Below are 14,922 nucleotides of genomic sequence, written 5' to 3'. Positions count from 1 at the left end.
GAAGAGGGGAAGGGAGGGGAGGGCCCCAAGGTCACAAAGACAAGATAACAAAATGGTCCCAGCCCTTAAGGGGCATCCAGGCCACTGGGATGGCTTTGGAGCCCCAGGATTCCACCCAGTTTGTTGAAACCAATGGAATTCTGACCATTTTCCTAGTTGCTGGGCTGGGTGCTCTCTCTGGCCATGGGAGGTGGGCCAGAGAAGAGCTTCTCGTCTTCCATCCTTGCCCTCAGAAGCAGCACATGCTAGAGCAGTGATGGGCAAACTATGGCCGTTGGGCCAGATGGGGCCCCCTGAAATGTTCTATCTGGTTGCTCGACATTATTCCTAATCTGATGAGTACAATGAGTAGGATACAGTACAATGAAACTTGGAAAGAGTCGCCTTAGAAACAGACTGACAGAGGAGCATTTCCTTCCCTTTGGCCCCTCACTGTGCTAGAGGAGTCGCAAACCCTACCTGTCTCATGTATCAAAGAGGACTTGTAAGATCCTTTGGGTTCTCCTAGCAAGCTGCAAAGCTTTCACTTCAGGGGAAACTGCCCTGAAGAGGCCAGAAAAGGCCTCCGTGGTTAAAGTGGACCCAGGACCTGGCCGGCTGGCATTGCCAATGGCATGCCCAAGCCTCCTCCCTAGTAGTCCCAGGCTGTGACCTGAGGGACGCCGCCGTGCGTGTCAGACAAGGAAGGAATTCCTGCAAATGCTGCTGGCGGCCCCCCCAAGCTCGCTGTTTGCCGTTAGACAGCTCCCCTCTCAGTACTCCATCCCTGTTTGTTACCTAAACTCCCTTTCCAGCTCTTGTTGCCCCGCTTCTCTTCCATGATGGGGGTGCTGCTGACAGTGGAGGAGTGAGGGGTCAAGCTTGAGCCGGTGTTAGAAATAGACATCAGAGACTTTGCTGGGCGCATGGGTGTCAGCTGTTCAGGCTTGCTGGGCTCCTTCCGGGAGCGCTGCTGGAGAACCTTAATCATGGCATCCTTTTCGATGATCTGGGCATGGAGGGTCTTAATCCTGTTAGAGAAAACACAGGAAGACAGCCTTTGGGCTTTGAGCTCTGGGGTGGCACGTGGAGACAGCTCCCGGGGGAACCGTGGCCCTGCTGCATGCACCTAGTACGCGTGTGTCATTGGCGGGACAGAGGAATACAAGGGAAGAAGACATGCCCCATTGCCTGGGCAAGCTGTGGCCGAACTGGAAATGAGCAACTGTGGGCTATTTGTGAGAAGAACAGGAAAGCTAGACAGTGGTAACAGGGACAGAGGATGGGAAATTTCTTCCCAATAGGCCAGCAGTCTTGGGTACACCAAGGCGTCAACTGAGAGCTGCCGGTGCCTGGGGAGGGATGCCAGCTCAGAACAATCTGCTCCGTGGTTAGGAAGAGAAGGGGCGGCTTCTGCTTCTCACTTTAGGGGATCTACTTTCTCACCCCTCTAACTTAAATAACCAGAGATCGGTAGGAGAAGAAAAGAGAATCTGACCGTGGCCAAGGCATCGGCCCAATGAAAAGCACCAGGCCGGGTGTTGTTCCCCTAGTTTTCTGATGTCAGGGTTCAGGGAGCAGAGGGTGGGGAAGGTGGGAGAGAGAGCTAAATTCTGTCAGGTTTCACAGCTGTGGTGAAACTATGGATCCATCTGGTCAACCATGGTCCCAGGTCCATTGGAATCCAGATGACGGCTGCCCCACCCCAAGTACCTGCCCTCCATATCAAGGCATCTTCTGTTGGCCAGTAAGATTTCTTCCTCCTCTTTCTGGATACGGGCTTCCAGGGACTTGTCATAGCTGGTGTTGGGAGAGTGGCTGCTGCTGGTTGTGTCCCTAGATGACAAAATGGCAAAAGGATGTTGGGAGGGCAACAAATTCATGGTGGACTCTCTTCCTTTGGAGGGATTTCTAGAGAGGCCTAACCTGGAGCCAACCCACGTGATAGAGTGATAGAGTGCTTATGGACTCCACATCAAAGTTCTCACATCTTGGCTAAGTTTTGAGCACAGTAACATTGGGCAAGATCACTCAGAAATGGGGGCAGCTGGGTAGCTCAGTGGATGGAGAGCCAGGCTTAGAGACAGGAGGTCCTAGGTTCCAATCCGGCCTCAGATAATTCCCAGCTGGGTGACCCTGGGCAAGTCACTTGACCCCCATTGCCCATCCTTACCACTCTTCTGCCTTGGAGCCAATACACAGTATTGACTCCAAGACAGAAGGTGAGGGTTTATTTTTTTTTTAAAAAAAAAAAAAGATCACTCAGAAATATTTCTGAGACTCGGGAACTATCCTCAGGAAACAGGCCCAGAAGCCTTTGCTTCCCCTCAGACAGTGGCCCTCCTCCCCATCCCAACTCCTCAAATCTTCAGCTCGGGCCTAGGCCCTTGTCTCCTAGCCTCCGAAGTAAGCAGGAAACTTCCCTTTCTCCTTTCCCTCTCCCCATTCATGAATGCACCCCCATTCTGCAGTCAAGCTAGTGTCAACAGGGCCAGCCTATTAGCCTGGTAGGAGTCCCATAAGACCTGCAAGGTTGGGGAGAGCGGCAGCAAGGCCCAAACAGGGAATGGGCCCCACAAAAAAGGCAGTCTTGGAGTTTCAGCCACATCTAAGCTACAATTGAGTCTCTCTATCACCCCACACATGAGACTATCCCAAAGACTGTGACTATTCAGCTGCTAGAACCCCACCTCAGAAAGGGGTGGCACGTTCCTGCTGCTCTGGCTCCAGTGGTTCCCAAAGTGGGCGCCACCGCCCCCTGGTGGGTGCTGCAGCGATCCAGGGAAGCGGTGATGACCACAGGTGCCTTGAGCTTTCCTATTCATTGCTATTAACATTTTTTTAAAAATTAATTTCCAGGGGGCTAAGGAAGATTTTTTTCTAGAAAGGGGGCGGCAGGCCAAAAAAGTCTGGGAACCACTGGGCTAGCCTATCCCCAGGCACCCTGACTCCCCAGCTGATTAGCAATTAATAAAAAGCATCATTGTGGGCTCTCGGCCTGAAGCTACGGTCTGGGAACAGGCTGTTAAGGGAAGCTGTTTTGGAATCGGTCAATTCTAGGCTCCAGGACTAGCTTGACGCACATGAACACAGATCAGTGGCTATTGTTGCTAAAATCCAACTCTGGTCTACTAAGGCCCTGACCCCTCTCTGGAGGGGCCTGAGCCTTTCCTCCTGATGAAGGCTCCGGAAGCTTCCTGGGGACCCCACCCCCAAGGCCTAAGAGCCCAAGGGAGTCCGTGCTGTTAGCAACCTCCAGTGTGTTTGAAGAAGGCATCAGGCAGTGTGGGGAGGAGAAAGTGGGGAAGAGAGAGAAACTAGGTTGGGAGAGACCAGAATGGACCCAGGAAAGCACTTTGGGACCTCCCTCACTGCCTGCACTCACTCACTCACTCACTACGGTGCCTCTTTTCTCCTCTCTGCTCCGGACCCCTAGAGAAACAGGCACCTGTGTACGGGAGAGGGGCATCGGGGGCTCATGACCAGTGCAACACCTACTGGGCCCCCTTGGCAGTGGTAATCATGGGCCCGTGACTCTGTGGCACTTGGTTTTGCAGAACCCTTATAGACACAGTGTCATCACTGAGCCTTAGCAGCCTAGGCATGCCGTGTTATGACAAAAAGTGACTGGCCCAGGGTCACACAGCTAATACGTATCTGAGGTGGGATTCAAACCCAGGAGTTTCTAACTCCAGCTCCAGAGTTCTATCCATTAGATCCTATGTGACTCCAGGCAAGGCCCCAAATCCCTTTCATCTGAATCGGTTTCCCTGCCTGGGAGACAGAGGAATCTATGTGAGGAGGAAATGCCACACTGCCCAGGCAAACCAGGAGCTTTGGGTCAGGGAGTCCCTATGGTCCTCTGAGCCCTGGAATCGATGTTGATACTTCCTCACTCACTGAGACATTGAGGACTTCCTGTGCTCTCTTTAAGAATAGGACCAGCACACCAAGGTCCAAAAAGTGCTTTGCTCCTAACAAGCTGATAAAGTAGGAAGGAGGAGTTCCATTGTGCTGACAAAGAGACTAAGAGAAGTGAGATGACATGCTCAAGGGGACATGGCTGGTAAGTAACGAAGGTGGGATTTGAACTCCGATCTTCTTGGCTCTAAAGACAACACTGTCCACTAAGCCACACCCCAATCATTCCTGTGGCCAGCATCTCATCAGGATGCAGTTAACTGGCCAGCAGAAAGAAGGCTACAACTGATCCTCTCCAGGCTGCAGCGATTTAAAATCATCCTCATCAAAAGTTCTGCAATTCCCATTGGGGGCAGGAAAGGGACACAGCCCTTGGGGGCCATATCAGAGGCTCTTGCAAGGGTCTGTGCCAAGTTTTTAAGTGCTCGCATGGCACCCCATTGCCTGTCTATCACCTGCAGGCCAGCCTCATAAAGTTGGGAGAGGCTTGGCAGCAGGGGACACCTTTCTAGGGTGGCAATGGGCGTCACTGGAGAAGGCCCTCCTCCACTGAAGTTACAGGGCCCTTCGTGGACTTTATCTTCTCAGCGTGTAGACAAGCTGCTCCTAGCAGAGTTCACATCTGCCTCCTCTGGGAGTATCTGCTGAGCAGCAGAGGCCCTGAGGAGGAAGAGGGTGCCTCCGGCGGCAGCAGCAGAGCCTGGGCATCTGACTGAGTAGATAAAAGGCAGCAGCAAACGAGGGGACTGCACCAAGGGACCTCTAAGGGTCCTCCCAGCTCTGAATCTATGCTCCATGATCTATGGGAAGGGGGCTAAGGCTAATCTAGCAAGGGGGGAGGGGCGCGGGAGGTTTGGACCCAGGCAGGGCCGGCTACAACTTGCATTGAGGAGGAGCCTACTATAGCGGCCCTGAGCTCTGCCGGCTAACCGAGATGGATCATCTGGAAACCTCAGGAATGGAGCCCGCCACTACGGGGCCACTGGGAGAATTCTTGGGAGGCAACAATCAGAGAGGCCCCCTGGCACAAGAAGGGTGCCCCCTAAGCAGCCTGGATTAGAGCTTGATCATCCAACCAGAGAGGAGGAGGGACTTGACAAAGGTAACAAGCAGTACAAGACTGGGATCTTCCATCTCCCCCAACCCAGTGCTTTAAGCCAATTTCCCTGGCACTCATAAAATGCCAGGCAGGGTGCTAGGTGTGCCAATATGGAGCCGTTCCTACCCTCGAGCAGTATCTATTTTCTACTAGGAGTGGAACCCCAAGTGGCAGGGAGGTTGAAATGCTCCAGACCTTTTGGGATGTGTAACTCCTTTCAAAGTTTGGTGTTGGGAGTCTGTAGGGACAGTGACTGAACTTTGTAGCAGAAGGAGGAGGAAAGTGGACACACCAGACCAAAGCAAACAAACATTCTACCCAATGGTAGTTGGTGTTTAGTCTAAAAGATATTTCTTGGGATATAAGATACTTAGTTTGGGCTCTCAAACTGAATTTGTTGGTGGCTGCTAACAGCATATGCAAATAAGCAAGGAGAGCTGGTTAGCCAGCTTTTCAACATTCTAGGGCTCTACTTTGGCTCCAATATTTTGCGTACATTGGATAAAGCCCTTACCTCTCTCTAATGGTTCAACTGAACTACTATAGACAGAATTGATTAAATATGGAATAATTCTGGGCAAAAAGAAAATGGGGAAGTTAGATATGAGAGAGAAACCTTTCATGCAGAATACTCCACCACACTTGAGGTAGACCTTCCTGAGGGTAGCCTTCACTGACGTGAGATCTAGTAAGGGAAGGGATACAAGAAGAAAAAACTTAGCAGGGCAGCAGAACAAAGAGAACCCCAGTTAAGGAAGACAGTCATCAGCCATCTTGGAGCAACACACACTGGTTGGATCCAGGAGGTTGAAAAACGCCATTTGATAGGGAGGCAGCCCCAAGGCTTTGGCCAACATCTGAAGTTAAGGCCACTTTCCTGCTATTGATCTCTGAGTGCGCATGGCCCCTCGCTGTTCTGGAACCCTCCCAGGTCTGCTCCCGCCATGTAGCTACCCCCAGCATGGAGGTGAAGCCTGGCACTTCTCACACACGCTCATAGCCATTCCTTGGAACCATCTCCTCATACACAAAGGCAGAGGAAGTGGTGGCTTAGCTTCTGAGATGACTTGCTGTCCCCATCATACCCAAAGAATGCTTTCAAGCCAGACGTTGGATGAGCCAGCCCTGAATGTAACAGATAGCACGGTGCTGTAGAAGGGGTTCTGGACTTGAGAGCTGGACATGGGACTTGAGTTCAAATCCCAGCTCTTCCATTTATTACTTAGGGAACCTTGGACAAATCTGTGCCTCGGTTCTCTTCTCCGGAGAGGAGAAAGTTGGACTAGAGAGCCTTGAAGGCCCCCCACCTGAGTTTCTCAATGCCATCGAGACTCAAACGTTCCCTGGGTGCTAGCACTCAAAATTAGGCGTGTGGTCAAAGGACGTGAACAGGCAAGATCTCAACCACTCGGAGAGAGAGAGAATGAACTGAATAATTACGGGGAAGAGGAATGGAACGTTCATCGGCCTCTCTGTTTTACCTTCCCCTTCTCAGACTAGACACACTGAGCAAGTTCAGGGCAGGGAACTGTTGGAGGGGCTGCAGAAGAGCTGACTTGGCCATACCCTTTGACCTAGAAACGCCACTACTAGGCGCCTCCCCTAAAAGGGCAAAGCCGAAGGGCAAGGTTCCACATGTCTCGGGTTATTTATAGCAGCGCTTTCTACAGTAGTGGAGCTGGAGGAGCCAAATGCTTGGTGACTGGAGAATAGTTCAACCAAACGTGCTCCAAAGGCCAGTTCTCTTCTCATCTCTGCACAGAGTAGATGCTTGGTGGATTCTTCTGGAATGACTGGATTTGAATGAATTCGCACACCCCACCCAGACTAACCATCAGATGTGTCTCGCTGAGGAGGGACACATTGTCTGGCACGAGCTGACTGGCCCCTACCCTTCCTGAATAACCGACCAAAGGATAACCAATAAAGGAAAAGAAAAATAATTCTCTTCCACTTCTCCCCTCTTTCTCCCCCCCCCTCCAGGGAGAGACAGGCATGTGTCCATAGGGCTCGCCTGCTTACTCGTGGCCAGGAACGTGGCCTTCAAATACCATTCCCCAAAGGGCAAGAATGGCTTCATGTTCGGTACAAACCCAGGGCATACCTCGGACACTACTCAGCTATCGAATGGCAACGGCCCCTTCTGAGTGACATTTGGAGAAGACTGGCCCAGGCAACTGTTCCCCCATCCCCCACCCCCAGCCGACCTGCAGAACCCGAGTAGCCCAGAGAGAGGAGCCTGACAAACTCTCATCTAAAGCCCTGGCTTTTCTCTGGAAGCTGAGCATTGATGGAGCACCTTTTATATGCCTCAGGATCTAGAAACCCCGAAAGTATTCTAGGCACTGGGGATACAAAGGGGAAAAAAGAGAGGAGCAGTTAGGTGGCACAGTGGATGGAGTGCCGGGCTTAGAGTCAGGAGTTTACATCCAGTCTTGGACACTAACTAGGTATGTGACCTTGGGCAAGTCACATAACCTCTATTTGTCACAGGTTGTTGTGAGCATCAAATGAAGTCATAATCGAAAAGTGCTTAGCACAGTGCCTGGCACATAGTAGGTGCTTAATTAATGCTTATTCCCCATCCCTCTTCCACAAAGAAGAGAAAAGCCATCCTAGAGGGTAGAAATATGAACAACTTGGAGGCTTGAGGAAGGCCTAAGGTAGAAGGTGGCACCTGACCCGGGCCTGGAAGGAAGTGGAGGGGAGTGTGGAGGGCATTCCAACATGAGGCCCAGCCTACATAAAGGCACCAAGGTAGGGTGCTTGATGGGAATGGAGAGAGAAGAGGGGAATCGGATCATCAGATCAGAGGCTCAGGGTGGAAGGCTGACAGAAAGGGGAGCAAATAAGGCACAAACTGCCCCCTGAGAAATGGCCCTTTGTGGGCTGGCCAATAGCAGGGAGTGACCCACGGGGCCTCTCCTTCTCTCACCTCTGGGCCGCCACCGTGGCAGCAGTCTCCAACGCAAACTGCCTCATCACTGTCTCCTCCAAGTACTTCTGCTCCCACTTGGTCATGTCGGCCTCCAGAGCCAGGATGCGTTCTTCCTTCTCCCGAAGTAGCTCCATGAGGGCCGCGGCACTGTACTCTGAGAGATTGGCTGCCTGCGAGGTGCCTTGACGCTGGCAGGGAGAGGCCCCCAGATTAGGGCCAACCCTTGCTTGGCAAAGGCTCACCTTCTCTGGGCAGGGGTAAAGGCCCTGAAGATGTCCCCAGGCCACCCCACACTGACAGAACCTCTCTGAAATAGACCCTCAGAAAAAAAATGGCCTTCATCAGAGGTACCGAGGTTGAGGGCTACAGGGCACCTTACAGTCCATCCAGCCCAACTCCCTTATTTTAGAAGGGGAAACTGAGGCTCAGAAAAAGGAAAGGACTTGCCCAAAATCACGCAGAAAGATAGTACTTAGCAGAGGCAGGATTTGAACCTAGGTCCTCTGACTCCAAATCTAAACCTCTTTCCACCATTGGTGTCCCTTCGACATTGAGACAGTAGGGAGACATGATTGGGGTGGGGGGGGGAAGGAAAAGGAGAGAGGGGTGGTGGAGGTCAGCAGATTTGGGTCCTAGGTTCAGCTCTGCCACTGATTCACTCTATGACCTCGGGTAAAGCTCTTTAAGTCTCTAAGCCTCAGTTTCCCTCTCTGCAAAACAATGGGGTTAAGCCTAGATACCCTCGAGGGTCCCTTATAGGCATTCATTTCTCCTTAGCAGATTTCTAGGAGGTGACTGGAGGTGACACCAGTACAGGGCACAGTTCTCTGTCGGTGCCTGGGTATCCATTACCAAGGCAGCTCTGGGCACAGGGGAAGTGAGATGGCAGACCTGGGACTCCTCTCTCCCTTCAGAAGAGCTTCCCACTGGCATGAACTGGGAACAAGGAAGCGTGGCCCAGTAACCCAGATAGCAGGAGGGAAGCTACTCGGCGCCGCAGGCCTCAACTCTCCAGGAGTAGACAGAGAGCCCAGTGGCCCTGGGTCCCTCTTACCTGCTGCATGCGCAGAGACTCCAGCTCTCTCTCCAGCCGGGCCCGGAGGCGGTTCTCGAGCTGCTCCCGCTTCTCACAGGCTGCCTGGAGTTGCACCAGGGCTTGCTGCATCTTCTCCACCTTCTCCACATACACTTGCTTCTTCTTAAGCTGAAGAGGAGATATTGGAAGGGACTCAGCTGGGCCCCAAACCCAAGTCGACTCTGCCTCTGGGATTCAAATAGCCCCTTCCCCCTATGATCTGTCCCCTCACTCCCAGGGAGTACGTGTGGGGAGGACCCAGCCAGAAATCACTAGAGTGGCTACCAAGTCCCTACATGTGGACCCCGAACCCCTGAGAATTCCAGCAGCCCTGTGTCACCCGTATCCGGGCAACCCCCTGTCTCTGTTCTCAGATTCCAGACAGCTGCTTCCCCTCAATTGATGTAACTGGCCTTTTAAAAAAATATATGTTTTTGTTGAAACCTTTTGCTTGACATTGCCTCGATTTCTCCCTGTTTCCCTCTCTCCTCCCAGGGAGCCGTCCCTTACAACCAAGGATTTAAAAAAAAGCATTCAGCCAATTGGAGCAGCTCATTTAAAAAATGTTTTTAAGTCCTTCTTTTCTGTCTTAGAATCAATACTATGTATTGGCTCCAAGGCAGAAGAGTGGTAAGGGCTAGGCAATGGGGGTCAAGTGACTTGCCCAGGGTCACACAGCGAGGAAGTGTCTGAGCTCAAATTTGAACCCAGGACCTCCCATCTTTAGGTCTGGCTCTCAATCCACTGAGCCACCCAGCTGCTACTCCCCTGAGCTGCTCATCTGTAAAGTGACCAGTGCCCTTGGTCATCCCGAGGAGAAAAAAGGACCAGCCTTAACCCCTTAGGGCCCCTCAGATCCACTGACCAGATTTGGGAATGGCTGGCCTCTCCTGGGTGAGTGCTGCTATTCCTCCCTGGACCAGAACCAAATAGCAGGGACCAAGAAATGTAATGTGGAGGCAGGAGGTGTTCACGGAGACCTGTATCCTGAGCCGTCCCGTGGGGGCCAAAAGGCCTTGTATTCTGGCCAGTAAGCCTTTGAGTTAGATCAACTGAGAGTGGGGCTCAGTCTCGGCGCCTTGACTAGCAGAATCTGGAATACGGGAGGCTACCGGCCTTGGGTGCGGGAGGCCTGTGTTCATAGGTCGACACTTCTTTTAAGGTTTCCAAGGTGCTCTCATCTCAAGCCTGAGAGTCAGCCAGGGATCATGACTTGTTTACAGAAGATCAGTGCTCAGGGAGGCTAATGACTTGTCCACAATCATAGAGTTGTCAGAGGCATCTGAGCCGGGAGCTGAACCCAGATCTCTCCAGTCCCTTCCCACCAGATATGCTGTGCTTGCCCAGGAAGAAAAGGAAGGTCTCCCAGCTGACCTAATTTGAAGCCCCAAAAGGCTGGTCTTTGCCCACGAGTGGGCATTTGAGGGCAAGTCGCTCATGCTTCCGATGCCCCAGCCACGGCCACAAAAGAAATGATGAGACACTGGGTGGGTGGGGGTGCTCCTTGCACGGAAGATCTCCGAACCAGAGAGGTGAAGGGAGCTCAGCATCATTCCCTGGGCAAGGCAGTTCTCACCTCCTCCTGAGGGCACAGTGAGGAGGAGGCCAGGCTGAGGCGGTTTGCAGTCGCAGGCCCAGGAGGCTGGTGAAGGAGCCAACTGTTTCCCTGGCACATTATTGCAGCTTCTCTCAAGTTAACCTGCCATGTCACGGGACAAGCATTCAGGGCCCCACTTGATAACACTGGATAACACTGATCTCCTATCTTTTGTCCTGGGCCCTTTGGAAAGTTCCAGGAGGCACAAAACAACACGTCCTATGCAGAGCCCCAATTGAATCTGGCTAGAGGCTTCCTCTTGCCACAAGGGGAAACTGAGCAGCCCCTTGGATGGGCGAAGCCAAGGGCGCGGGTGGGAACAAACCGAGGAATCCCAACACGGTAGCGCAAGGTGGCCGAGAAGGTTCAGTCTCTGCCCTACCACGAGACCTTGGGGGGGGGGTTCTCTAAAATGAGGACTGACATGAAGCCTGTCTCTTCCCTTTCAGTGAAGACAGGTGGTGGGCTGCAGGCATGCAATGAGGCATACATTTTCTGACATGGCCAACGCATTGATCTCTTTTATTTAACTGGCTATCCTTACTGCCAGGGAGCATTCGGCCAAGGGAAATCATTGGGAACTGATGGCAATATTTAAAATGAGTCGGTAAAAAACCTGACCCGGGGGCCTCCCATCAGGTCCCTCCTAATGTATACTTTCCCCGTCAGGTCTCTTGGGGGCTGCTAAGGAACCAGGCAGCATCGTGACTAGATGCAAATTGACCCAAAGAGAATTTTGAAAAAGGTTCCAAATGAAGGGCCATCCAGGAAGCCAATGGAAGTCCCACTTTCTGCCGGCCTCTGCCATACCTATCCAATGGAAATTGGGCACAAGCTGGCCCCTTTGTGGCGACGGCCCCTTGTGGAACTACATAAGGAGTCTGAGAAGATGGCCTGAGCTATGGGGGAGCACTCCGCCAAGAACTGGACTCCCCATATCTGGAAGCTTCTGTACAAGACTCAGGGCTCAGAAGGCCTCGGGACTTCTCTCCTTAGCTCCACGGCCAGTCCCTGCACCTTTGGCCAATTAAAGGTAACCAGCACTCACCCAGGTCTAGTTTGCACGAGCAAAAAATACTGCACTTCAGACTTATGATGGAAAAATAAGTAGCTCAGAAAACTAAAACCAAAATCTCATGGACACACACAGTCCCTGAAAGAGACAGCTGGCTACCCTGGCCAGACCTTCAAGTCTTTGGGAAAGAAGAGCAGCAAGAGATATCAAGGGAGCTTCATGATATAATAGGGCAGGGGGCAGCTGGGTAGCTCAGTGGAGTGAGAGTCAGGCCTAGAGACAGGAGGTCCTGGGTTCAAATCCAGCCTCAGACACTTTCCAGCTGTGTGACCCTGGGCAAGTCACTTGACCCCCATTGCCCACCCTTACCACTCTTCCACCAAGGAGCCAATACACAGAAGTTAAGGGTTTAAAAAAAAATAAAATAAAAATGATATAATAGGGCAGCTAATGAGGGCCTGAGGGGGTGGAACTAGGCAGGCGGCCATTCCTCTGGCCTCCACTGAAGTCAAGTCACACTTGGAGGACTATGCTCAGTTCTAAAGGCCATGTTTAAGGAAAGGCAGTAGTGAGCAGATGGATGCCCTCCGGACAGAAGCCAGACTCTGGGTGAAGGGCTTTGAAGATCATGCTATTTGAGGAGCAGGTCTGCTAGGAGCAGGGCATACAAAGAAAAAAGAGAAACGCCTTGCCCTCAAGGAGCTTCCTCTTTCCAAGGTTGATGGAAATGGGGAAATTCAGCCTAGAATCAGAAGGGACTGCACGTGTTCTCCTTGACCCCAGGGGCTCCTAAGTCTTATCTCTTAACTACCAGCCGCAGCCCCCAGTGGGAACCTATTTCAGGAAGCAGAGAAACTCAAGTCACTCCCCAAAACTCAATGACTTCCTGAACTGGGGTTAGAATCGCAGGAAGTGGCTCTGTAGGCATAAAAACAAAGCCACAAAGCCCAAGAGAAGTGATTCTTGAAGGCAAGTGGAGATGAGGTGAGTCCTTATGAGTTGTGAGTTTTGTTCCAACATGCCATTTCCCTGAGGGCCATACTTTCTATCTGCCTGTGTCCCAATGGCAGGGAGCCATTCAGACATGGCCACGAAAAGGTCCCAACCATTCCTTCAGGTGATGCGAAGGAGCAGGGAGCCCCCCAAGAAGAAGTCTGTCCTTACTGTCCAAAGGGACCTGGGATTGGGGTTGGCTGTTGGCCTTCATACTCAGAGGACCAAAATGGCATCGCTACGTTGGGGTCTATGTATGGTGTGTCTGGCTATGGCTGCGGCTGATCAGACCAATACAAGCTCAGAAGGTTCTACCGCAGGGTGGCCACAGATAGCCCACACGAACATTTGGGATGGAGATGGCTCCAGATATGCACATCTCATGTTTCTTTTGAGCTTCTGCAATTGGCAGTGAGGTACAATACAGTATGAAGCCCTGGATTCTAGCTGAGCTTCTATGGTTACTGTGGACTGCACCTCCATTTGCTCTATAGAATGAGGGCACTAGACTGGATTCAGCAAAAGTGCCTGTGCTAAGAGAGGCGGGGGCGGCAGAGACAAGATGGCGGCTCAGTAGCAGCAAAAGCTGGAACTGCTCCGAGACTCCTCCCCAAAGCACCCAGGCTAGGAAGAGATAAGTGTAACCTACATACAACAGAAAATATATGCAAAGAAAGTCCTTTGGGGGGGGGGGGTAAAAACCTGTGGGGGCGGGGATCAGAAAAGGCCTCACCAAAAGGAGACACCTGAGCAGAGACTGAAGCAGGAGACCTTTCTGAAAAACTGAAGGCAAGTCAGGAGAGCCAGTCCATACAGAGGCAGAAAGGTGAGAGACGGGAAAGCAGTCTGGAGTTTAGCCAGCCTACCTCAAAGCTCCCTTCTGGTTGCGACATAGCATACACCTTTTAAGGGACTCAGTTTCTTCCTCAGTCAAATGAGGAGGTTGGACTAGATGATGTCAAAAACCCCTTCCGGTTTAAAGCTGTATTCTACCCCAGGCCCATCCTTGTCTAAAGCTCTGTAAAGAATTGTTAGAGCCTAAAAAAGCACTCTGTGGCACACCTAGGTGGCACTGCAGTGGATAGAGTGCCAGGCCTGGAGTCAGGGAGACCTGAGTTCAAATCTGCCCATAGATACTTCCCAACTGTGTGAACCTGAGCAAGTCACTTCACCCTGTTTTAACTCAGTTCCCTCATCTGTCAAATGAGCTGGAGAAGGAAGTGGCAAACCACTCCTGTGTCTTTGCCAAGAAAACCTCAAATGGGGTCACACAGAGCCGGACACAACGGAAACGACTGAACAACAACAAAAAGGGCCCTCAGACTCTGTGCTGGTACACTCTGAAGCAAGCTTCAAAGCCCTAGGTATCGGCGTGGTGATTCCCAGAGCAGAAGGAAGGTGCTTCCTCATGATATGATGAATGAAAAGACAGCGCTGGAGCCAGGAAGCTCTGAGTTCAAGTCCTGCCTCTGAACATGGGATACAGCATAGATAATGCTAACTTGTGGTTTGATGCCACATCTCTAGGCAACTCTCTTAAGAGTAGAAGTCTCTTTGAGAGAGGGAATCTCGTGTGTGTGTGTGTGTGTGTGTGTGTGTGTGTGTGTGTGTGTGTGTGACACAGACAGACAGATAGACAGACAGACCGACCTGTGGCACTGCTTTTCCCATCTTCTTCCTTCAATCCGACCTTGATGGGCTATATTTCTCCTGAGTTACCCCTCCACCCTGCATCCTTGCCTCCATCCATCTAGCCTCTGTCCTTAGGATCTTGACCCCTCAGGCAGCTTTGGGCTCAGTATCTTTCCATCTAGGTTCCCTCCTCACTCCTCCCCAAGGTCCTCCCCTCCCTCTGCCTTCAGAAATGCAAAAAAACCAAGCCCTCAACCCTCCACTCCTCAGCCTTTTCCAGCTGCCAGTTCTCTCCTTGACCAATGGCCAGCCTGTCCTCCACTGCCTTCCCACCTAGCTCGCTCCTTAACCCCTCTGCCCTCTGGCTCCTTGGCCCATTATTCCATTGAAACTGATCTCTGGCCATGCTCAGGAATGGCCTCCTTAATCAGCCCAATGGCATTTTCTCCCTCTTTAATCTATCCGAGCCCTTTGACACCCTTGATCTCCAACATCCTGCAAGTTCTCTTCCTTCCTTTGGTTTCCATATCATTGCCTTCTCCAGACCGCTTCCTTCCTCCTTGACCTCTTCTGCCTCCTCTCCTGGCTTTGCTTCCTCTCGTCCCCACTCCCTCCCCAGGCCCTCAGGCTGGTGTCCTTGGCCCCCTCCTCTGTGGAGAAGCTCATCCACTCC

The 14,922-nt window shown here is 52.0% G+C and overlaps 1 protein-coding gene across 1 annotated transcript in view; it reads right to left on the bottom strand.

Moving 5' to 3' along the window:
- Positions 1-14,922, bottom strand: part of AMOT (angiomotin) — a 97,444-nt gene that overhangs the window by 63,319 nt on the left and 19,203 nt on the right. Inside the window, exons 6-9 of the mRNA XM_044682847.1 lie at positions 8,992-9,141; positions 7,935-8,125; positions 1,693-1,815; positions 760-1,010 (exon numbers count right to left, since the gene is read on the bottom strand). Coding sequence (XP_044538782.1) covers positions 760-1,010; positions 1,693-1,815; positions 7,935-8,125; positions 8,992-9,141 — 715 coding nt within the window. The remainder of the gene's footprint in view (positions 1-759; positions 1,011-1,692; positions 1,816-7,934; positions 8,126-8,991; positions 9,142-14,922) is intronic.

Source organism: Gracilinanus agilis, chromosome X (assembly GCF_016433145.1).
Source record: "Gracilinanus agilis isolate LMUSP501 chromosome X, AgileGrace, whole genome shotgun sequence".
NCBI lineage: Eukaryota > Metazoa > Chordata > Mammalia > Didelphimorphia > Didelphidae > Gracilinanus > Gracilinanus agilis.
Note: the sequence above shows the minus strand (reverse complement) of the source record. Positions and strands in the feature narration are given on the sequence as shown.